General features: G+C 44.5%; 2 protein-coding genes across 5 annotated transcripts in view; both read right to left on the bottom strand.

Annotated features, from left to right (window-relative positions):
• Nucleotides 1–23790, bottom strand: part of LOC144988962 (NLR family CARD domain-containing protein 3-like) — a 207703-nt gene that overhangs the window by 182961 nt on the left and 952 nt on the right. For 2 of the 4 annotated variants that reach the window (XM_078940420.1, XM_078940434.1), the window contains exons 2-7: nt 23487–23624; nt 23279–23404; nt 22623–22742; nt 22132–22187; nt 20262–22044; nt 18184–18363 (exon numbers count right to left, since the gene is read on the bottom strand). In XM_078940420.1, coding sequence (XP_078796546.1) covers nt 18184–18363; nt 20262–22044; nt 22132–22187; nt 22623–22742; nt 23279–23404; nt 23487–23572 — 2351 coding nt within the window. In that variant the 5' untranslated portion in view covers nt 23573–23624. Of the gene's footprint in view, nt 1–8649; nt 9843–10157; nt 10332–18183; nt 18364–20261; nt 22045–22131; nt 22188–22622; nt 22743–23278; nt 23405–23486; nt 23625–23790 lie in introns of those variants that run through there. The other 2 variants (XM_078940441.1, XM_078940426.1) reach the window with 2 other exon arrangements.
• LOC144989195 (uncharacterized) lies at nt 763–4531 on the bottom strand. The gene is made up of 2 exons (XM_078941377.1): nt 4169–4531; nt 763–3188 (listed from the first exon to the last, which is right to left on the bottom strand). Exon 2 carries the CDS (start codon nt 3003–3005, stop codon nt 1641–1643), a length of 1365 nt encoding a protein of 454 aa, XP_078797503.1. The 5' UTR covers nt 3006–3188; nt 4169–4531; the 3' UTR covers nt 763–1640.

The raw sequence follows: 23790 nt of genomic DNA, 5'->3' as shown, positions 1-23790 counted from the left end.
TCCTGGGTTCCTGCTCGGTTCATCCTTGACCCTGATCTTATTGCCCAGTTTCATAGTGAGCATCCTGACCACCCTGCCCGACCGTCGGGTGCCGGTCGTTGAGGGAGGGGTACTGTCATGACTGCCGCTGCCCCTCCCTCTCAGCGGCCGCTCATCAGGTCTGATTCTCCTCACCTGTACGCCTCAGTATTTAAGCCTGCCACGTCTCAGTTATTGCCGGAACGTCTAGCCTTTTTGCCTGACTACCAACCTTGTTGTTGTGATTTGAGCTGAAGTTCAAGTTATTAACCTCACGCCCTGTCTATGATGACGCTCCAGGTCCTCAAGCCCAAACATCTACTTACCTGTCACGCTTCAGGAAACCAAGCATTCTGGCTGCTCGTCAGCCGACGCTCTCACTCCGTGTTTTTCTCCACAAGACTGCTATTCCAAGTCGGATCCATCCCAAGAATCTCTCATCCCCAGCTCTGGCCTCTAGAGGACTTCTTCAGTCAAGGTTTTCACGCTTCGACCCCCCCCCCCCCCCCTTCTCGCTTCTCTCCAAGTTTTTCGACTCTCCTCTTAGCCTGCTGGCGGCTCCCACCTCTTGCAACGCCCTCTGGTGCCTATTCCGAGGACTGCCAGCTCCAGCTCCCCAGTCTCCTCAGCCCAATAAATATTAAGTTGCATTCCTGGGTCTGTCGTTTTTGGGTTGGTCCTCAAGATCCTTCCTGACACAAACAGCAGAAACCCACACTGTGAGAAAGACTCCACACTTCTGACTGATGTTCACGCCCACTTTATTCCTCATAGATAAGATTGGAACAGAACAATGAGAACCAAAATAAAAAACAGAGGAACAGTTCTAATGTCTACTAGAAAACATGAATAACAAGAACACCAGACACAAACACTCGTCTGGTTCTTTATCAGCCTCTTCCTGAATACATTTTTAGGAAAATCTTTTCTTCACTAAACTTGGTCTAAAAAATATAAACTGCAGTTACTACTTTTTGTTTAAATTAATAATCTAATGTTCACTGATTACATAACAAGTGTCAGAATTAAAGACGTTTACAAAATCTTTCTTGTGTTGTCATGGTAACACACACATGAACAAACTAAAAATTAATTAAAATATTTTAAAAAATGAAAATATTTAAATTATCTGAAATACGAATACCAAAGTGATTGGATGTGCTGCAGAGGTAGAGTGGTTGACCTCTGATCAGAAGATCACAGGTTCAATTACCTCTTTGCCCGTCCATGTGTCAAAGTGTCATTGGACAAAACTGAACCCCACATTGATCCTGGGGGTTATAGGTTAGTGCCAGTGTGAGACAGCACAGCTGCCATCAGTGTGTGAATGGGTGTGTGTGGGGGTGAATGGGACTGAATGTTTAGTAGTTTGGACCTTTCAAAGACGGTACATTAGCGGTATATTCCATACGTATATGGCAACATAAAAACAAGGCTTGAAATATTTAATTCTAAAAATCATAATTTCAAATAAAATACTAGTTTCTGTCTTTATGGAAGAAAATTTGTACTTTTTCCAAATCTCTTCCTCTGCTCATGTAAACCCCATGTTTTTACTGCACAAGTTCTCTGCTCCAAGTTTTCTTGCGCTTAGTTTTTAATGAATCCTTTATTAAACTCTTTCAAAATGTTTTTCTCTTGTGAGTTCTCATGTGTGTTTTGAGATTATGAACAAGACTAAAACTTTTTTTACATTCTTTACAAGAAAAAGGCTTTTCTCCTGTGTGAGTTCTCATGTGTGTTTTAAGATTAGATATTTGACTGAAACTTTTGTCACATTCTTTACAAGAAAAAGGATTTTCTCCTGTATGAGTTCTTGTGTGTGTTTTTAGACTAGACAAATCACTAAAACCTTTAGCACATTCTATACAAGAAAAAGTCTTTTCTCCTGTGTGAGTTCTCGTGTGTCTTATGAGATGAGATATTTGACTGAAACTTTGTTTACATTCTTCACATGAAAAAGGCTTTTCTCCTGTGTGAGTTCTCATGTGTGTTTTGAGATGAGATATACGATTAAAACTTTTGTCACATTCTTTACAAGAAAAAGGCTTTTCTCCTGTATGAGTTCTTGTGTGTGTTTTTAGACTAGACAAATCACTAAAACCTTTAGCACATTCTATACAAGAAAAAGGCTTTTCTCCTGTGTGAGTTCTCATGTGTCTTATGAGATGAGATATACGATTAAAACTTTTGTCACATTCTTTACAAGAAAAAGGCTTTTCTCCTGTGTGAGTTCTCATGTGTGTTTTGAGATCAGATATTTGACTAAAACTTCCACCGCATTCTTTACATGAAAATTGTTTCTCTCCTGTATGAAATCCTACATGAAAAGGTTTGATAGTGATTCTTGAGCTTTCACCAGACTTCAAAAAGGAAAAAAAATTCTGCGCTGGAGATTCTTTGTGTTTCTTAACCAAATCATCCTTCTTTGATTTTTCACTAACATCAGAGTCACACTGACTTTCTGACATGTGAGAGCTGTCCACACTTTGGACAAGACTTCTGTCTCTCCTCTTCCTCTGATATCTATTCTGTGGGTCTGTCTCTTCATCTGTAGTTGATGTTGATTCTGTCTCTTCATCTGTAGTTGATGTTGATTCTTCATGTTGGTTTCCTTCTTCATCCTGACTATCAGTTGCATTAAAACTCTGTTGATTGTTTAGATCTGCTTCACTGTTCTCATCTTCCTCATAAGCAGGAATCTCCATCAAGGTATCAGTCTCCTGCTTCAGATCAAGATGATCTTCATCCTGACTGATGCAGAGTTCCTCTGGCTCCTCTTTAATCTGTGGAGGTTCTGGTTCCTCCTGTTCCTCTTTAATCTGTGGAGGTTCTGGTTTCTGTAGTCTATCTTTAATCTGTGGAAGTTGTTGTTCCTCTACAGTTTGTGGAGGTTCTGGTTCCTCATGTTCCACTCTGAAGTTCCACTGTTGGTTGTTTAGATCTACTTTACTTTTCTCATCTTCCTCATAAGTTGGTATCTCCATCAAGGTGTCAGTCTCCTGCTTCAGGTCAGGCTGACTGTTGTAGAACCCTTCTTGCTCCTCTTTAATCGTTGATGGTTGTGGTTCCTCCGGTTCCTCTTTATAAAGCGGAGGGTCCGGTTTCTTCAGTTCAACTCTTAAGTTCCTTTGCTGGTTGAAAAGATTTTCATCTTCAGTCACCCAATGCTGGGGGAGGACAGCAGAAACACAAAATGAGACATTTTTATGTTTTAGGGTTTTGTGTGTTGTTAATATTCACTATTAACTGATCATCTTAAAACACCAATTGTCTGTGAAGACTCACAGAAGTAGGATTAAAAATGGCATGTGGACATTATCATTTTCAAATTTGAAAAAGTTTCACCTCTTACCCAAATTGTCAATTCTGAAATAGCGGGTGAAAGAGCTAGTTTAAATGTGCTCCTGGGGGAGGAGTCAGACCTGAATCTGGATAGTATTGTCTATTTAGACTAAATGGTTTTAGGTCTTTAGAAGTCCTTTGTTCTCAGCTGTAGTTGGGAAGACAGTGGCTACCCTCCCCAACCTGGTAATCTCTTTCAGCTGTTAATGACCTAAGTGAAACTGGTTTGTTTGTCTGGGACTGATTTAAACCTGAGACCACCAGTCTTATTAAGATACTGTTTATCTTTCTTGACAAATATGGCATCTTTTACTCCTCGCTCAAACCATCCTTTCTCTCTGGCTAAAACTCAAACCTCGCTATCCTGGAAGCAGTTGTTTGTGGCCTTCAGGTGAAGTGTACTGCAGACTTGGGTCCACTTGAGTTGGTTCTTTGATGTTGTTAATGCAGCTAGAAGCACAACCTATACAAGTGGCTTTACCAACATGACAGAACCAACTCAAGTGGACCTGTATTGGCTCGAGCAGGGGAACCAACCAGCCAGGTGAGGGGGCCCCCCTTCCGGCATCCGGGAGCAAGGGGGAACCCCGCCATTAGGGCCCTGAGCCACATGACAGGCGCTGCGCTGTACTGGGTGGCAGCCATTGGGGCCACTGGGAGCCAGACACTAAGACCCAGGCCAAGGAGGGAGCCAGGACCCAGGAGCCGCCCACCACCCAGCCGGTGCCTCGTCACCTCAAGCCAGCCCCGGTACCTGACCCAAGCAGCTTCAGAGAGCTTCACTGCTTTGTAGAAGGTAACATACCTATGTGGTGGAGCTGCAGCTGTGGTTTCCAGATGACATCCAGCAGTCTGCGCTGACGACAGAGCTCCTCCTCGTACTGGACGATGGTTCCTTCACAGAGTCTGCAGATTTCTTCAGCAGCAGCAGCTAGTCGCTCGCTGATCAACTCTCTCAGAGACATGGTTCCTGCTCCGATCTTCAGCTCCAACTCCCACAAACACCGCCATCCTCTTCACTGCAGCTCAGATCGATCACCTGCTAGTCTCACAATCACAGAAAAAGGCCCAAACAGAAACTTTTCTCCTGTTTGGAGATTTTCCTGAAAGTTCCTGTGATCCTGCAGGAGTCAGTTCTGCTCAGCCTGCAGACCAAACAGAAAAGACTCTGGAAGCTTCTACATGGGAAACTTCAAGACAAAGAATCCAAACAACAACATCTGATTGGTTGACTTTTGGAGGGAAAGCTGCAACAGTCTTCTGTGATTGGTTCAGCCGTCCCTGCCCCCACTAGTCCACTGCACAGGGGGCAACATTCCAGGGGGGTTGGTAATCTCCTCCTTCTATTGTTTCTGTCCCACTGGCTCTTTCAAAATAAAGGCTTGTTGTAGCAGAAACCTGAATGGAACATCAGAATGGACTCTAAAGGCCCGTACACACCGGGACGAATATTCGCCAGGCGTTATTCGCCAGCGTTTTTCGCCACGTTTTTTGTGTTCACACCCAGGCGATTTTCGCTGACGATGAGTGGAGTGAACATGCAATTTCATTCCCTGACATTAGATGGCGCTTGATGTAAAACAGAAATACTCCTGTACACAAGGTGGCGCTGCGCAACTTTACGCTTCTTAAAGTCGCTTTTCACTCAGAAGAAGAGAGCAAGTATTTACGCGCTTGTCAGAATCAAACAAAGAAAACATGAATATTTCAAGCACCAGTAGCTCCAACTGGTGCTGGTGGATGTTTTAGAATGTCCGTCATTATTGCTTCGCGGCTGTGTAGACGCTACTTGGCGTCTATCTTCTTCGCTGGTATGTGTGCTCAGCAAGGCAGTTTTGTGTTTGAGCGCCCCCAAGTTGTGTTTTACTGTAACTTCAGAAGCTCCAGACACGTGAGCAAAAGCGCCATTCTCATTGGTCGAGTAGATTTCGACGCGACGCGTCGAGAAAAAAAAACGAACCCGAGGCGTTTTTTTTTTTGACGCTTTAACGCGTGGCGTTTTTTCGCGTCGGTGTGCACACTCTCATTGGTGCCCTTTGTTTAGTCACGAGGCGTTAAACGTCGGCGAAAATCGCCGGCGAAATTCGTCCCGGTGTGAACAGGCCTTAACTGCTGCTGGTTTCAAAGCCTCGTTCTCAACTTCCAGCTGAACTCTTCATGAGTTTGAGCGTCTGTGACAAACTCTACAGTTGAACAACAGCAGTGAAAATCTCCATGGATGTCAACTGGGAGAGAATCAACATGAGATTTCCAAGAGTTTCTGCAGGAACTCATCACAAAGTCAGGAGCTGCAAGGCCTGATGGGAGATCTGGGATCCTATTGTGACACGAAGGAAACTCTTTCATCTGACACGATCACTTTGATGTTAACATGAAGATGGATCCCAGTGATTCAGCTGAAAAACATCCCATAATACTGTTCTAGATGGTTCTAGAGTGGTGTGGAGATTTCTAGTCTTTTCTGCGGTGAGAAAGCCAGATGTTTTCCAGATGCAAAGCCGTTCCTGCTTTCAGAAACTCCTCTCAGCTGTCAGGGAGAAAACAGGGATTTGGTTTCTCCAGAGATGCTTCACATCAGAAACTAGAAGTCAAAGCTGAAAGCAGAAGCTGCAAACTGAGTCTGTGAGGCCGATTTTCCAGCAGCACATCCTCCTCATCTGCTACTGAGATGGAATGATGAAGCTCAGCTGAGGAACAGCAGGTTTCCTCTCACATGTTCCTGCTGCAGAAAACCCTGTTTCATATGAACTCATCCACATCATGAAGGATCAACATGTTTGACTGAATTTACATGAAAAGAAAAGACGTCAAAGAAATCTGTCTATACGGGAAAGACTGAATGAATCCAAGTTTTTAGCAGATAGACAGAACTTTGTTTGATTTTCTAGCTCTGCTTTTCTCCAAAGATGAAGAACATCAAGAAATCACCAATAAATGCTGATCTGGAACATTCTGTCTGGGAGTCTGACTGACACTTTGACACTTTCTACATTCTGCTTTGATCCGGGTCTGAACCTGCTTTCCTGCCACCACAACACATCCAATCCCAGCCCAGAACCTGAAGCTGGTTCTGAACATGAAGCCGGTCTTCAGGGACAGCAGGACTGATGAGTTAGTGATCTTCTCAGATGGACTTCAGACCCCTTAGAGCTGAAACTCTCACTTTTCTCTAGGAATCAGCTTCTTGTTGACGACACACTGCTGCAGTCAGGGGAACACACAACAAACACACACACAAAGACACACAAAGGGGGAGGAGCTTAGCTCAGGCATTGAAGTCATGGTTGAACTCTTCTGCGACTGATTTTAGACACAGAAAGCGCTCGTGTTGTAATCAATAAGATGATTGGTCAGCTTTAGCATCAATGGAAACATCACATGGTCTTTCATTAAAGTCCATTTAGATCATAGTTACAGAAATAAGAACTGATCAGAAGTCAGGAATCAATGGATATTCAGAAACATTCAGAATATTTCACTAGTCTGATTGGAATCACTCTGTTCAATAGAAACCAGCAAGAAAATAGAGATTTTCTCTCCTGACCTCATTATTCATGTGAATTTATCAGCTGTAAGCCATAATTCAGACAAATGGAGCCAGTAATTCCAGAATAATCCTCACATAGATGTTGTGTGTGGAGCCCGTTTTCCTTTAGATGATCCAGCTCTTGGTCCACTGAACCTCCAACCTTCTTCCATTTGTTCAGCTGCTGGACAGAACAAAGAAAAACAACCAGATGTTTTTGCTGAGTCAGGAAAATGCCTGTTGGAGCTCCAACATGATTGTTGACGGTGTTCCTCCTCTTTCTGCTCCGCTGACGTCCTCATTTTCAGTTTCCTGATCAGCTGCTAGACGTCTGATGTCTGACAGGAAATCTTCTAGCAGATGTCAGCTCCATCCCATCAGACGTTAGCTGACAGACTGGCTGCCATGAGCTGGAACAGCAGTCAGAAACACAGTCAGAGGGTGGAGATGGGCTGCAGGTGAAGTAGGAGTCCCCGCCAGTCATCCTGGACACCTGTGGAGAAAAAACCAACACCAGCAGGAAAAGGCTGGAGGACTGCAATGGCAGAGATGACCAGCAGAGGGAGACAGAGAGACAGGGACAAACCAGGACACCTGCAGTAAGTCCAGACAAAAAGACATCAATGTTTGAAAGAACTGGACAGTCAGTGAGCTGGACATTCAAATCAGACCAAGTATAGGATGATCTGTTAGAAGATTTAGTGTCAGACGTCAGAAAAATGACCTCAGTCAACTGGATCTCCATAAATATACAGAAGATTTACAGACAACCTCCCAAAGTCCCACACAGACTAAAGCTGTGACATCATCAGACAACAACAAAACAGCAACAAAGATTTCCTCAAATTCAAAAACTAAACATATGATTGACTCTAATCAACTGGATCTTCATCCGGTTGATCAGAACTGCATCCCAATCAGGTCCATCAAAGCTGTCAGTTTGATCCAGAAACAGAACATTGGTCCATAGTTTTTAATTCCCATTTCAGCTCCGCCTCCAGCTCACACATGTAGGTGGTTCTTTCAGAGGTGCTGATGTTGGATGGAAAAACAAGTCTCTCAGGTGATGGAAGCAGCAGATATTGGAGGAGAAGATATTATCTGAGAATACGGATAACTCCCAGACCAAAGCTCTTCCTGTCTCCAACAGTCTAGAACAGTTTCTCCTGCAGGAAGTTCCTGATGTTTACTTCTCTGCTGGATTTCCATTTTCCAGTGTTTCCACAACTGATGATGTCATCAATCTGACCTTTAAAAACACTTTACTTCATGGTTTGATTGACAGCAAATGTTCCTAAAGATCTGACCCCCTAAAAGCTCCAATAGCAGCTCAGCAGAAACTCTGATCTTTCTTGTTGTGGAGGGGCGGAGCCTGAAGAGGAAGCATCTTTCTGCAGGTGGTGCTGCAGCTTTGGGCATGTTTTCCAACTCTTTAGCTTCTGCTGTTCATGGAGTCGTGTCCCTCTGTTCTTGGAAAGGAGAAACCTGCAGAGAACTTTTCCCATTTCCACTCCCTCCTTTCAGCTGCTGCCCACTGTTCCCCTCTGAATCAGGAGGGAGGGGCTCTCATCTGTTCTGCCCACCCCCATCTAGAAAGACATCAGCACCACCTGAACATTCCAAAGCTCTTTTCCAACCCATTTCTACTGAGAAGGAACCAAACACATGAAGATTAGAACAGCTGGAACGGGATGAGGGGGAAGGCTAAAGATTCAAGTCTGTTTGTGAGTCAAAGACAGAAATCAATAGAAAACACAGAGTTGATTCAAAAGAGAATTTATTAGATCCAATCAGGCTGCAGGAATTTGACAGACAGCTTTCAGTTTGAAGATGCAGTTCTGCAAACAGCCAGCAGGTGTCTCCCTTCTCCCTCCTGCTTCAATGCAGTTGGTGTTGTTGCAGCAGCTGCATCAAAGTGATTCTCTGCATCCAGAGGCTGTCATTCCTCACTAAGATCCACTCTGTTCATTCATGTCCTCTGGAGAAAACAGGCTTTATGCTCAGAAAGTTTCTACTAGTTTAGACATTCTAGAAAATGAGGAGATTCTACTGGATTTAGATGAAACTTCTTTAAAACTGCAGCTAAAAATGCTGTCAGCATGAAAAAGAACAGAGTTTTACCCACAAAACAACAAAGAAAAAGGAAGTTCAGTCAGAAAACTGTGGAAAACATCAATCAAAACAAAACTCTGAGTCTTTCAAACTGCATGAGTCCATATCTGATCATTAACAGAACAGAGATGATAGAAAAATGATTCAACTGAGAGACTTTTGTTCACTAACTGAGATCAGACGGGATTTCTGCTCCAAAAACTGACTTCAAAGGACTTGAATCCAGACCAGTCAGTCATGTGACCACAGCGTTTGTCCGTGTCTCCACTATGAACATTCTGGTCACATGACCATGTTGGAGGTTTCTGAATGAAACTCTGTGTTTGTTTGTCAATGAGAGTTTCTGGAGAACAGAAATCAAGTGTGAAACATCTGGAACCAGAATCTAGTGATTCAGAGTTCTGGTTCTGTCTCTGGAACAGGGACAGAACCAGGATCCAACGCCTGACCCACACATAGATCTATGTCATCCACAAATGTTCTGTCTGATCAATGATTCCCTCAATCCTTGATTGGTCCATCCCAAACTCACATCTGTCCATCAAATGGAGATCAAAGAAGAAAGTGATGATCTAGAAAAGAATCTGTTTTTCTGCAGGTCTGTTTTTCTCCAGATCCTGGAGCTGCTGAACATCTGAATCCAACCCATGTTTCAGATCAACACTCCAAGTTAGAATGAGAAGAGGAAGTGCAGTTCTCCATCAGATCTCCATCTGATTCCTCCATCACTCTGCTCTCCACCTCCCAGGAACACCGTCCAGTCACCAGATCTCTGCAGACCAGCTGCTGCTGCTGCTCCTCTCTGCTCCTCCAGGAGGAACATCAGTCTAACAACCTCCACCTGCAGAGAGAAAGTGTAGAGACAGAGATGAAGGAGTGTCTCCTGATCCTGGTCTGTCAGTCAGTGATGCAGCACAGCAGCAGAAAGAGCAGCAGGAGCTTCAGTCCTGTTCAGAGCAGCAGCTTCCTGTCATCTTCACCTGTTGGAGCTTCTGCTGCTCTGATAGGCTGACTGTTGTCCTGAAGCCTGTCATCTTTCTCCTCAGAGCTTCACTGAGAAGCTGCAGCTTCACAGGAAACTCTGCATTTTGCTCTCAGACTAACTTTAGGACCAAACATCTGGAAGCAGCTGGACTGACTCCAACCCTCTACTGACCTCAGAGTCTGCAGTTTGGACTTTGGACTCTCCACCAGATCCTGGAGCTGCTGAACATCTGAAGACTGAAGGTTGTTGAAGCTCAAGTCCAATTCTGTCAGGTGGGACGGGTTGGACTTCAGAGCTGAGACCAGAGCAGCACAGCTGGTCTTTGACAATCTGCAGATCTCCAACCTGAATCCAGAAGAAAGAGTTGAGTTTAAAGACAAAGTTCATGTTTTTCATCCTTCACGTCTTCTAAAGAGTTCAGAGCTGAAGAAGATCAGAAAGTTTAGAAAAAGTCCAAAGATGTGAAGCAACAGCAGCAGATCAGAAGAGTCCAGCAGAAGCAGAGAAGAAGAACATTCAGGAACATTCAGGACAACATGCAGCTGCTTCAGGAAAGAAGTCCAGATGTGTGAAAGTCAAACATCAGCCTGTGGCTGCATCCAAACCAACTGATGTTTCTGCAGCAACAGCAGAAAAAGTCCACTTCCTCTTTCTGCTCAGCTCTTCTCCAAACAGCACTGAATCATGGGAGAATTTCAGCAGCAGGATGCTGGAAAGTCTTCCTCCCAGTTTTCAGGAGATGATCTTCCAGTCCTTCTCTGCTGCAGCCCTTCAAGCAGAGACTTTCAGCTCCAACAGATCAAAGCAGAGAGAAGAAGGAAGTGATGAGGAAGAGTCAGCAGCAAATGTTGGACATTGATCCCTGATCAAGCATGACTTCAGCTCTGAATGAAGAGTCAGAAGCTGCTGGGAGCTTTGATGTGAGCAGAGAAGCAGCTGCAGGAAGAAAAGAAGAAGTTCTGACATAGATTAGAGATTAAGTTCAAACAGACGAGGAATTGAAATGTCATTGATCATCAGGAATTATTCAGGACTACATATTCACAATCCAATAGATTTAAAGTTTCCATTTCAAAAATGTCTGATTAAATTGTATTTCTTCATCTTGAATCCTAAATTTTAAAATGTATTTTCAAATGATCACATTGCAGAAAAACAGCTGAAAAAGTCTTTAGTTCTCCTCTGAAAGCATTTCCTGACATCTCTAAACTGTAGAGGGGCCTTGAAAACATGAGGATCCACAGGGCCCAAAATGTCTGAATGTGGCCCTGAAGAGGAGCTGCTGATGGTTCTGCTGGTAGTCTAAACCAGGAGTCACCAACATGGTGTCTGTGGGCACCGGGTGGCCCCCCAGGGCCACATCAGTGGCCCCCCAGGGCCACATCAGTGGCCCCCTAGGGCCACATCAGTGGCCTGCAGGCCTGTTCTAAAAATAGCTCCATTTAAAGTTTACTTTCATTGTGTTGCTGTTCTGTTTGAATCAAACTTGTATTTCTATAGATTTCAAAATGACCATCTCTTCAAATATGGTCATTCTACAGTGTATCCATCATCTGAGTTTACAGTTATACAGTCATCTTCCTGGTTTCACATAAACTGATTGAGATTCTGTGTTCATTTCTAAGGAAGGAGGTTGGAGATGAAAAACATTCCGGTCTGTCAGCTTCCAACAGCTGCTTCCAGCTGTTCCTGAATCTTTGACAGAAGTTTGTGTCTGCATGGAGAAATGACAACAGCTGACTCAGAAACGGCTGGAAAACATCCTGAAACGCTGAAGAAGATCATAAAGAACTCTGGACTGAGGCGCTGAGCTGGACGCATAAATCACTGCAGCATCTGTGGGTCTGACTGAAGGAGGAACCATGGACTCCTGGTTTGTCTGAACTGAAGGAGGAACCATGGACTCCTGGTTTCTCTGAACTGAAGGAGGAACCATGGACTCCTGGTTTCTCTGAACTGAAGGAGGAACCATGGACTCCTGGTTTCAGACACAGAGACACAGAGAGACTCTCCTACTACGGTTCAGTCAGTTTCTCTGGATAAATCAATCAAACTCTTTATGCTGATCAATCAAATGTTCTTTACATGTTAATAAATGTTTCTCAGAGCATCAGAAATGAAGGTTTTTGATGAGGAAGGATCAATGATGGACATTCTTCATTCAACCATCACTAAAGCTGAGCCAGACATCCCATAATGCATCATTCATCCCAGCGTTCTGTGCTAAAGTGATGCTTTGAGCACGTGATGACTCCCACTGTGGAACCATCAGCAACATTTTCTCTGGATCTACAGAGACTTTCCCTCTGAGAGTCGCTGCTGAAAGACATTGTTTCTGCATCTGAGACAAAGTGGAAGAAAAGTGACGTCACAAACAGACTTGGACTAAAACTAACAAAGATCCCAGACGCTGTCAGAGAAACATGGCAGAGTCATGGAAAAGAGGATTAAATGTGTTCAATCATACATGTAGAAGTTAGAATCTGAGTAAAAACGCTGCAGATTTAGTCTTTAGTTCAGAATGTGATTTAAATAAATGTACGTTGATTTTATTAATCATGACATCATTGATAATCATGGTGCAACATAATGACAATGAGACATTTTTGTATGAGATGTAGAGATGTGAGGATCATCTGATAATGTAACTATGACTGAGATTAATAAAGGATGAATATTAATATCTGGTTGGTCTGATTGGTCAAATGCATAAAGGGATTTATTTGATTCGTTAAAAGCTTCAAGCTGCCATAAGATTGTTTTAACACATTTAAGGTTTACGATTTATTGTGATTTTCACCGTCTTTTGTGATCTGTGTATTGCAGAGCTGGATATTGTGATAACGATACATTTGTGGTATATTGTGCAGGTATAACATAAAGTGTTTATTTCCTCATTATGCAACAATGTTTTTAACAAAACATTTTACTTTTTACATTTTTCCAACTTGAAAAGTAAAATACATGAAAGAAGAAGTTATTTAAAGAAAAATAAACAGCAATGTTTTGACATATTTCTGTCATGATGTAAATATAAAACACATTAAATAAATGTTTGAGTTCATCAAATCATCCCAGAGAGTCTCTACTTCAACAGTGAAAGCTGCGTCTGAATCTGACATCAGTGTTTCCATCTCTGACAGTTAGAAGCCAAAGCCCCTCCCCCACCTCTCTACCTGCTTTTCCTCTGTTCACCTGTTCATGTCCTCTGCAGCTGAGACCCCCCCCCCCCCCCCCCCCCCCCCGTTCTCCTCAGTGTTTTATACACAGAGAGGGAAAAATACGGTCACCATAGCAACAGGTTGAGACGATAGTCGTGGCGCTCTGGCGCAGATTTCATTAATTTTACGTGCGCTGCGTACCATCGAATAATAGCCCTGCCCCCCTGTGCACACAAATATCCAGACAGACTTCTCCTCTCCAGCGAGAACAGCGACATCAATATCATCATTAATTAACGGAAAATTGACTGACTTGGTGAGTTAAATATGGCAGATAAACTTCATATCTTTTGGGACACAAAAAAAAAATGCGAGTTCTCCAGAACCGATAGCAGAACCGTGGAGGTCAGATCTTAATGATACTGCAGTCTTGAAGAATGTGGACCCGGGGCTCATGGGATTGGTACCCATCCCTAGTTACAGCTGGTTCTGCTTCTCCCAAAGTTCCTTTTTCTCATCCCAGAATAATCCTCCCCTGCCACCCTGGCTTCTCTCCATTCGTCCAATTGAAGGAGCATTTGGAGCAGCAGTGGTGTCCGAAGTTTTTATTTTAAGAAGCCGTAGTGACTTAAGGCTAGCTATCCCTCTGCCGGTAAGGTGATCCGTGTGCCCCAGAGGAGAAACATTTCTTCACGAGTGTGGTCTGAAGCATTTATATTTATATGTAAGTCATGACTTTTTGTTTTTGAATGACTTTTTAAATTTATAAAAACAGATGTTGCTATGTATTTTCCGACCGCTGACAGCTACGTCAAATGTAGATGACCGGCGGTGACTATTGATGATGTCATGGAGCGGTAGTAACGTCTGAATATTTTCCATATCTTTTCCGTTGGAGTGCTGAATGTAGGGTAACGGTAGTGGAGAACTTTGGTTTTCTGTCCAGACATTAATCTGCTGTTGGATCCAGGTTTGAGCCCGGTTTGAGTTCTGACTCAGAGACCTTGTCACAGTTTAGGCTTTGGTCTCAGGGCTTCAAGGGCTTCAATCAGGGCTAAACATCCTTTTGACAAAATGAATGTATAGCCAGTTTACCTACCCGATCTTAACTACTCTATTTTTCCCCCACTAAAACATGACAGTGTAAATTCCTGATGGAAATTCTAATAAATTTACATTTATGGAACCGATTTGAACTCTGAAAGGCCCGTTAACTTTTGTTTAGATAGAAAACAACCTATTACGGGTAGCTGGTTAACAGATGATTATTGACAATGTTTTCTGTCCCTCTCTTTGTTCTATATTGAACTTCTAACTGAAACCTTCATCCAACCATGCAATATGTGGTTTTTATCGCATCCTAAAGTTTCCTCTGAGATCAGCTTTGGATCTACTTTCAAAGATGCAGTTTTTACTCAAAATCAAACACTTGTGTTGTTTTTCTAGGACATAGTTTCTGCAGAGCAGCAAGACTTCAAAAGAAAAAAGGCTTGGCTAAAAGGAGAAATCTCGAACAGTCCCACCCCTTTTTTAACAACACCTGATCATCTGCATACGGTATTTCTATTTACAGTTTTGTTCAAACATTCACATTACATTATGAATAGCACCTATGCAGAAGTGACATTTTTGTTTTTATTAAAAATTTCTGGCCTTTGAATAAAGAAATTCTCAAATGCTATTTTAATCTGAAAATCTTTTTCATATCAGAAAATGCTACAAGAGCAGAAAACACCATTTTTATTAGAGTGGGTCCCACTCAGATAAAGAATAGTTTAAGCTTAACCTTTTTTAGTATTTCATTTTTTAAAATAGTGGCTTAATGGGGCAGGTGAAAAAGTACAGTTTAAAAAGACTCATCTGTGTTGTACAAACTGTACCGGGAGGGCCAAAGTGTCTCTGCTCAACTCCAGTCCAACACATCCACTTGTAGACAACTAGATCCACAAACGTTTTTGTTTTCCTGGTCTGAGCTGGAGTCACACTCAGAACTGTACCGCTGGATAGCTCCAATATTGCTGACCGTTTTTGTTGGATTGTTAATGTTAATTTAGGTTTGTGGGGCTCTGTAAGCTAGTGGGAGAGAGTGTAAACAAATGGATGATGGGAAATATGTGAAAGCATACTTTTATGCTAACAACACTAGAGGTGAATTTCTAATGAATTCCTGCCCCTCTGCAGAAACTATGTCCTATAGAACAGAACAGATCTTTAGATTTTGGCCTAAAACAGCATAATCATAAATAAAAACATCACTGGGAACATTTTGAGATGATTGGAGTGGGACTTTTTTTTTTTAACTTGTCCTGTCCAACAGCTGGGCAGACAGATGAGAGCTGAGGGCCTCTTGTGTTGGACATATTTTACTTTAACAAGAGGGGTTATTAATCTTCAGACAAACCAAAGGCATGTCTGAATAAACCCCTTTTGTAATTGAGGCCAAACTTTATTCATTTCAACCATGATTGAAAATCTTTGGTGTTGGACCGGACGGAAAAGGAAAGAGGGGAAGAAGAGGGAGGGATGTCAGAGGGGGGGGGGGGGGTGATGGTGAGAGGGGGGGGGGTAAGACCATGAAGCAACATAAAGCAGACAGGTTTACTGGTTGTTTATCATTACGGTACAGTTCAAATGTAGTACAAAAAGGGCGGGGCCTGTTCACACACACTCAAATATTATCAACACACCTGCTAGCTGCAAAAAATGTCCACATGTCAACATGCACACAAAACAGATAGTGTTCACGAACGCATATTCATGCCTTTAAACCAACTAGTGTGAAATCTTTCATTCATTCAATCATGCAAACTGTTAGTGCAAAGGTGAGCTAACACCTGTGCTCAAGTGAGTGTTTATGTTCTTGTAAAATGGATGGTGGAATGTGAAAAGAAGGAGGAGGAGCACCCAGCCACCCCCACATCCAGACCCCCGCCGCAGCAGCAGCGGCAGCCGGAATTCCTCCAACGCCACACGGGAACAGGCAGGGAACAACCGCCCCCCGGGCGACCAAGACCAGGGCCAGCAGGACCGCCGCGAGGCCCCCAGAGCCAGAGAGCAGGGAGGCGCGGAGGGAAAGAGAGCGCCGCCCCAGCCCAGCAAGGAAAGCAGCCCCCCAGCCACGCCGGAAGAGCCCAACGCAGGGCCCCACCGGAGAAGGACGCCCACAGCCCCAGACGAGCACCCCACCACCACCCAGGAGTTCCGGGCATCCCCCCGCCCCAACCCCAGGTACGAGCCAGGACCCTCCAAGGGAGACCCGCTCGGCACTCCAGGCAGCCACCCACCCAGCCCACGGTTGGTCCAGGGAGGAGCAAGGCAGGGGCCCGCCGCCCCCGCCCAGGAGGGGGGAACCCCGGGGAAAAAAGGGGGCCCACAAGGGGTGTTATAAATATGGCCCGACCAGGCTCGGCCATGTTGGAAGTTTGGCGGGGCCCAGCGCTCAGGGGCAAGGACCAGGACCCACCCCCCAGGGACACAAACACCCCCGGCTCAGGTGTAATATGAACTCCCCCACCGTGCGGAGAGAGCACCGCCGGGCCCAGGGAGCTGGCACCCAGGGGACACGGCCGCCATCGCCAAGAGGCCCACACCCCCCACCAGGGAAGGGGTAGGGGACAGATGGACCCAGGTCCCACCTTCCTTGCAAAATGTGTGTGCGTGTATGTGTGTTTGAGAGGATGTGTGTGTGCATGTGTGTGTGTTTATGTTGGAATGTATATATTGAAGGGGGAGGGGTGTGTGTACAAAGGGGGGTTCAGTTAAAATTGGCGAGTAGGGCACTAAGGGGACATCTCCTGATTACTCACAGTGACGTCCCCTCACCCTCCCCACCAAGGGGCCCTAAATGTCTAAGGTGCGGTTAAAATTGGCGGGTAGGGTGCTGGGAGAACATCTGCTGCTTGCTGCCAGTGATGTCCAAACACCCCCCCTACCAAGGACCCTACATGTCTAAGGTGCAAATAAAACCAAAAGAGGGGGGCCCACTCCATACGGCAACCATAGGAGGGGGGTCACTGCCAAGTAGCCCCCCCCCAAGGCGCATCGCAGGCTAGACCCCCCACCCCCTCACCCTAATATGAGGTTATATGAGGAAGGGGGTAAACATGCAAATTCAACTAAAAACAATTGGTAGGAACGGGTTTCCACTATTTAACTGTGTTGGTTCTACAAATCCTTTTTTTCAGTGCAAAGATCAGTTTTTATAATGTTCTGTACCAGTGACAATTACAAATGAAGATCATCTGTTTATCTAAATGTGAACAATAAATGTTTCATTTCAACATTAAAGTCCAGTTTCTGAGTCCCAGACTCTGGTTCCCATGGAAACTGATCCACACAGAGGAACCCCCTCAGAAGGAGTCTAGTTAACCATTGGAGAGAACAGAAGACTGAGAGATTCTGACACTCTGGACCACTGATCTCTGACAGAAGTGTGGCTGTGGTGCAGCGTGCTGACGCTAAACTCATTTAATCCTTTATCAAATATTGTTAATCTTATAACTTGAACCTGGTAGACTCTGGTCATTGAAAATATTGTCTGACATTAAACTGATGTGCAGCTACAGATCTGCCTCTGCAGGTTTACTCAATTCTTTCATTTCTGCACCCAAACTCTCCTTTCTCTGATTTTCCTCTCTAGTCTGACTCACACTTATGTCTGTGTGTGTGTGTGTGTGTGTGTGTGTGCACGCTCACGTGCTCTGCTGCGTCTGATTTGAACTTTGACCTCTGTCAGCTTTCAAACAGGTTTGATCAGGATGACTAGTCTGTCATTAGTTTCAGTTCTTGTTTGTTTTCTGACTCTTTAAACTCAGAAATCTGTCAAATGTTTCAACAGCTGAAGCTTCTGTTGCCATGGAAACATCTTTGTTCTACAGAAAATCTAAGCAGCTGTTTTCTTCCACTGCAGACTCTTCAAAGAATCAAAGATGTTCAATTTGTGGAAAATCCAGAAAATCTTTGAATCCAAACCTTTCAGCTTCAGTGAAGAAATACAAATGTAGAAATGAACCAACCAGCAGCTTCAATGTTCTGACCTCAGAGTCTGCAGTCTGCAGTTTGGACTCTCCAGTCCAGAACACAGAACCTCCATCATGGATGGATCCTTCAGGCTGTTGTAGCTCAGGTTCAGTTCTGTCAGGTGGGACAGGTTGGACTTCAGAGCTGAGGTCACAATTTCCCAGTGAGTCTCTGAGAGTTCACAATGTGCTGGAATTCTGTGAAGAGAAAGAAAGACAGAAACAGGTGATCTATGATGAATTCAGGCTGTGATGAAGTTCCAGTTGGACATTTGTCTCTTCATCAGAGCTTCATCTTCATCATGAAGCAGTCCTCCTCATCAGTCTCTCTCAGATCTTTCTTTCATCTGCAGCTGGAGGAGAGAAGGTGGAGCTCCATGGAGCTTCATGCTGCCCTCAGTCTGTCAGTGATCTGAGGTCTGAACCCCAAAGTTACCAGTAGAACATCTGGATCCCAGAGACTGACAGCTGTCACTCTGACCATGATGATGATGATGATTGACAGTTTTTAAATGTTGGTTCTGATCCAGTTTTCTGAGAGTTTTCTGTTTCCATTTCCAAACTGATATTTTCATGTTTTCAGCTCTGAAGCTGTAAACAACAACAGTTCATCTTCCTGTTCTGTTGCAGAACTTTGAATCCAGTTTCCTCCTCAGGTCCACGTCTCCCGTCATGAACAGAACCACAGCAGCACCAACCTTAAGGCAGAACTTTCCAGAAGCTCTTCATGGTAGAAAGAGGCTAAAGTGACAGTTAGCTGTGATGCTAAGCTTCATTGTTCAGAGTCAGAGTAAGAGTCCTCCTTGACTATGAAGACGTCTATTGAAACATGTCAGGTACCTTATATTTTTACGACTATAAGGCGCACTTAAAAGTCTTACATTTCTCCAAACTGTAGGGGGCGCCCTATGAGGCGGTGTACCTAATGTGTAGTTTTGGGACATCAGCAGAGAAGTAGAAGAAGACGGCATGAGAACCAACTCAGTTTTTCTACCACTGCTTTTGTTCCACAATGAGTGTGTGTGTGTGTGCTGAAATGTGTGTGCTGAGTTCCTGCGTGCCATGCTCCCTTGTTTGCAAAAGGAGCAGTCAGACACTCAGCCAAGTGAGTATGTGAGCGCACATTCAGTTTGTGTTACTCAGTTAGGGAGAACAGTCATTTAAAAAAAAGGTTCTGGTTCTACTATTAACCCGCTCTGGGGGCTCTGAGGGTTCAAACAGAGAAGTGACCATTGAAGGACGATCCGCCGTCAGCCTGAATGGGATCTCCCCCGCGGTCAGAAACATCACAGCAGGAAGGGTTCAGTGCTAGCATGCATGTTTTACCAGTATGTTGTGTTATTGTGCCTTAACACCCAGTGCAGGTATTGTATGTGCCAAATACCAAAAGATTACCCATAACTGAGACCCCACCCTATAACCCAGTATGCCCTATGGTCGTGAACATACGGTATGTGAAAAAACAGAACCGTGTCTGATCTAGAAGAACCAAAGAAATCAAGTTTCTGCTTCAGTTTCTTCTTTTAGTCAAACTGTTTCATTCACAGTTCAATGATTTTTCTAGAAAGAAGATGATGAACGGAAGAAAGAGCATTCTAGAAATGTGCTTCTAGAATAACTGACATTGTAGAAATGTGCTTCTAGAATGACTGACATTGTAGAAATGTGCTTATAGAATGACTGACATTGTAGAAATGTGCTTCTAGAATGACTGACATTGTAGAAATGTGCTTCTAGAATGACTGACATTGTAGAAATGTGCTTCTAGAATGACTGACATTGTAGAAATGTGCTTCTAGAATGACTGGCATTGTAGAAATGTGCTTCTAGAATGACTGACATTGTGGAAATGAAGACATCCCTTCATTCTGGACCATCTGCTTTGGGTTCAAACCTTTCTGAAGGTTCTGGATTGGATTTCATTTGGACAAATATGATCCTTCTTTGTTCTTTAGCTAAAAGATTGTATGAGTGTTAAAAACAAACTGATTTTCTTCTTTCATGTTTTTATTTATAGTCTCTTTCAAACCTTTCATTCTTTGTAAATCAATCTAAACACTGATCTGATTTATCATCACAATCACTTCTGGACTCACCTGAACTTCCTGCAGTTCCTCACAGCTGGGATCAGTCTCCGTCTACCCTCTGATGATGATGTCTTGTACTTGTACTGGTTCAGGTCCAGCTCATCCAGAACCTCCTCTGACATCAGCAGAGTGTAGGCCAGAGCTGAGCAGTGGATCTCTGAGAGTTCCTTCTCTGATTTGTTCTCTGACTTCAGGAGCTCTTGGATCTCCTGATGAACTGAGAAGTCCTTCATCTCCATCAGACAGTGATAGATGTTGATGCTTCTGTCAGGAGAAACTCCTCCACTGTTGATCTCCTTCAGGTTGTTGATGGCTCTCTGGATGGTTTCTGGATTCTTCTCTGTCTGATCCAGCAGGCCTCCTAAGAGTCTCTGGTTGGACTCCACAGAGAGACCATGAAGGAAGCGAACCAGCAGGTCCAGGTGTCCAGTTTGACTCTGCAGGGATTTCTCCATGACTCCACTCAGAAACTCATCCAGGGATGGGTTCTCCATGTTGTCCTTCAGGAAGTCCTCAATGACCTCTACCTTCCTGTTGGAGTAACAGTGGAACATGTAGACTGCAGCCAGAAACTCCTGAACGCTCAGATGAACAAAGCTGTAGACCGCTTTCTGGAAGATCTCACACTCTCTTCTGAAGATCTCAGTACAAACTCCAGAGTACACTGAGGCCTCTGTGACATCCAGACCACACTGCTGCAGGTCTTCTTGGTAGAACACAATGTTTCCTTTCTCCAGATGTTCAAATGCCAGCCTCCCCAGCTTCAGAAGAACTTCCCTGTCTGGACTTGTCTGATGTTCCTGCTGGTACTTGTTCTTCTTCCTCTTTGTCTGGACCATCAGGAAGTGGGAGTACATGTCAGTCAGGGTGGTGGGCAGCTTTCTCCTCTTCTTTGTGGTCAGCAGGTTCTCCAGAACCACAGCAGTGATCCAGCAGAAGACTGGAACTTCACACATGATGTAGAGGGACATGGAGCCCTTGATGTGGGAGATGATTCTGCTGGACAGCTCTCCATCTGGGAACCTCCTCCTGAAGTACTCCTCCTTCTGAGCATCATTGAAGCCTCGGACTTCTGTCAGTCTGTCCACACATGAAGGAGGGATCTGATTGGCTGCTGCAGGTCTGGAAGTGATCCAGACCAGAGCTGAGGGCAGCAGACGTCCCTGGATGAGGTTAGTGAGCAGCACGTTGACTGAGGACTTGTGTGTGACATCAGACACCAGCGGACTGTTGTTGAAGTCCAGAGAAAGTCTGCTTTCATCCAGACCATCAAAGATGAACAGAAGTTTGCAGACAGACAGCTGTTCTGCTGGGATCTTCTGGAGTGTTGGATGGAACAGCTGGATCAGAGTGAGAAGACTGTGCTGCTCATCTCTGATCAAGTTCATCTCCCTGAATGACAGAGGAACCACAGCACTGATGTCTTGGTTCTCCAAGCCCTCGGCCCAGTCCAGAGTGAACTTCTGCACTGAGAAGCTTTTTCCAGCTCCAGCAACTCCGCTGGTCAGAACCACTCTGATGGATCTGTGTTGGTCAGGGAGGACTTTGAAGATGTCTGGGTTCTTGATTGCAGTGTCATGGAGCTGGTTGGTCTTGGTGGTGGTCTCCAGCTGCATCACCTCATGTTGGGTGTGAGCCTCTGGTCTCAGTCCCTCTGTGATGTAGAGCTCAGTGTAGACCCTGTTGAGGAGCGTTTCTCTTCCTGCTTCTTCAGTTCCTTCAGCCACATGTTGACTTCTGCTCCTCAGACTGATCTGATGTTCTCCAAACATCTCCTGCAGACCAACATCTGCTGACAGAGCAGAGAAGAAAGCTCCTTCATGAGTGTTCCACATGTTTCCAGAAGAATCCATCAGCAGATGATCAGGCTCTGACTCACCAGCTCTGGCTCTTTCTGCAGACTGGGGTCCGCTCCTCTTCTTCTTTCTGTGGACACTAAGGAGAAACGTTAGTGAACAACAATCAAAGCAGTCAGTGGGAAGTTCCAGACTGACTCTGATCATGGAGCAGATCCTCTCTGATCTTCAGACTCAGATATTGGGATCCAGACTGTGCTGAATGTGAGCAAATGTGTTTCCAGGTGAAACCAGAGCAGATCTAGTCCATCTGAAGGTCTAAATGATGCCTTAGCTGTGTTTGGAGCTCATGTCTGGACTGAGCTCAGAGAAAAGTTCAGCTGTTTGCTTCATCCTCACAGACTGAGCTTTGTGTCCTCCAGAGTTGTCCAACTCTTTTCTTTCCTCTCAGACCTAAAGCGCTCACAGCAGATGGTTGACCTTCCTGGATGGATCAGCTGATGTTCTTGATGAGAACATTGTTGTTCCTGCTGAGAGCTGAACTCTGCTTTGTTCACTAGAAACTGCTTCTTACTGTGAGTCTGAAGGTCCTGGTTCAGTTCTGAAGTCCGGAGGTCTCCATTTGGACCGGTCACTCTTCATGGAGCCACAGCTGGAGGCTGCAGACTGGACTCTCTGTGTGACCTGTTGACCTCTGCAAACACCAAAGCATCAGAGTGTTGGAGGATCTGCTTCTTCATGAACAGCTGATGGACTTTGACATGAACACAGACTGAGCTGTTTAGTCTGGAATAACATGACATGTTTGGATCAACAGTTTCCAGCTTTCAGCATTTTCTGTCAGTCAATCCAGACTTTTTTCTAGAAAAGCTGATTCCAATTCTCCATGTAGAAATGGAGAAATTCTGAGAGCAGAAAGTCCAACTAGAACAATGTGATGTTTGGAAAGCATGAAAATCTGAATCCTAGGAGTCTGCAGTGATTCTTCTCATTAGACTGGAGCTGCTGTCAGTCAGAGTCAGCAGTCAACATGTTTTCTTCTCCAACATCTCTGATGTCTCTCAGAGACTCTCAGAAGACTCAACTGAAAAGATCTCATCACACACATGATGCTCCAAGTGAGTCTGATCAGAGAGATCCAGAACTGAACCAGACCTCAAGTCCTTCATCTGAAAACTGTTGATCATCTGAACTAGAATCCAGCCTCCAAAAACTCTGACAAACACTCACTGTTCCACTCCTGGATGGATGTTCTTGAAGTTAGGATTAACATCCCTTGATCTGTCACTCATGGACCCCCAGCTGGATCCAGGTCCAGATCCAGGTCCAGGTCCAGGTCCAGGTCCAGGTTGGTTCCTGTGAAGAATGAAGGTTGCTGGTGTGAGTCCTGAGCTCTGACATGGAGAAGATCATGGACAGTTGGAGATGTTCATCTCACCTCTGAGCTTTGCTCTGGTTGTCATGGTTACCATCTCTGCTTCTAGAGGGAGGGGCTCCCTCCTGTGGCTCCTCCCACTGATCCATGCTGCTGGATTCACTGGATCCACATCAGCTCACACACACCTTCCTCCTTCACCTGCAGAGGAAACCATCATCATCATCATCATCATCATCTGTACATCAGGATCAAGTTGCTTCATTTTCAATCCTCAACATCTTCATCAATCCTTTGTTTGCTGCAGCAGAAAAGTCTTTCTTCTTTCATTCAGATGATGTTTCAAATGTTCTGATCAGTTCTGTCT

Source organism: Oryzias latipes, chromosome 2, assembly GCF_053564925.1.
Source record: "Oryzias latipes strain Hd-rR chromosome 2, Olatipes_Hd-rR_3.1".
NCBI classification, from domain to species: Eukaryota; Metazoa; Chordata; class Actinopteri; order Beloniformes; family Adrianichthyidae; genus Oryzias; species Oryzias latipes.
The sequence above is the reverse complement of the archived record's forward strand: the minus strand, read 5'-3'. Positions and strand labels throughout refer to the sequence as shown.

What these genes read in the sequence shown, in the direction of transcription:
- LOC144989195 (XM_078941377.1), bottom strand. Translation starts at nt 3,005, where the DNA reads ATGGAGATACCAACTTATGAGGAAGATGAGAAAAGTAAAGTAGATCTA.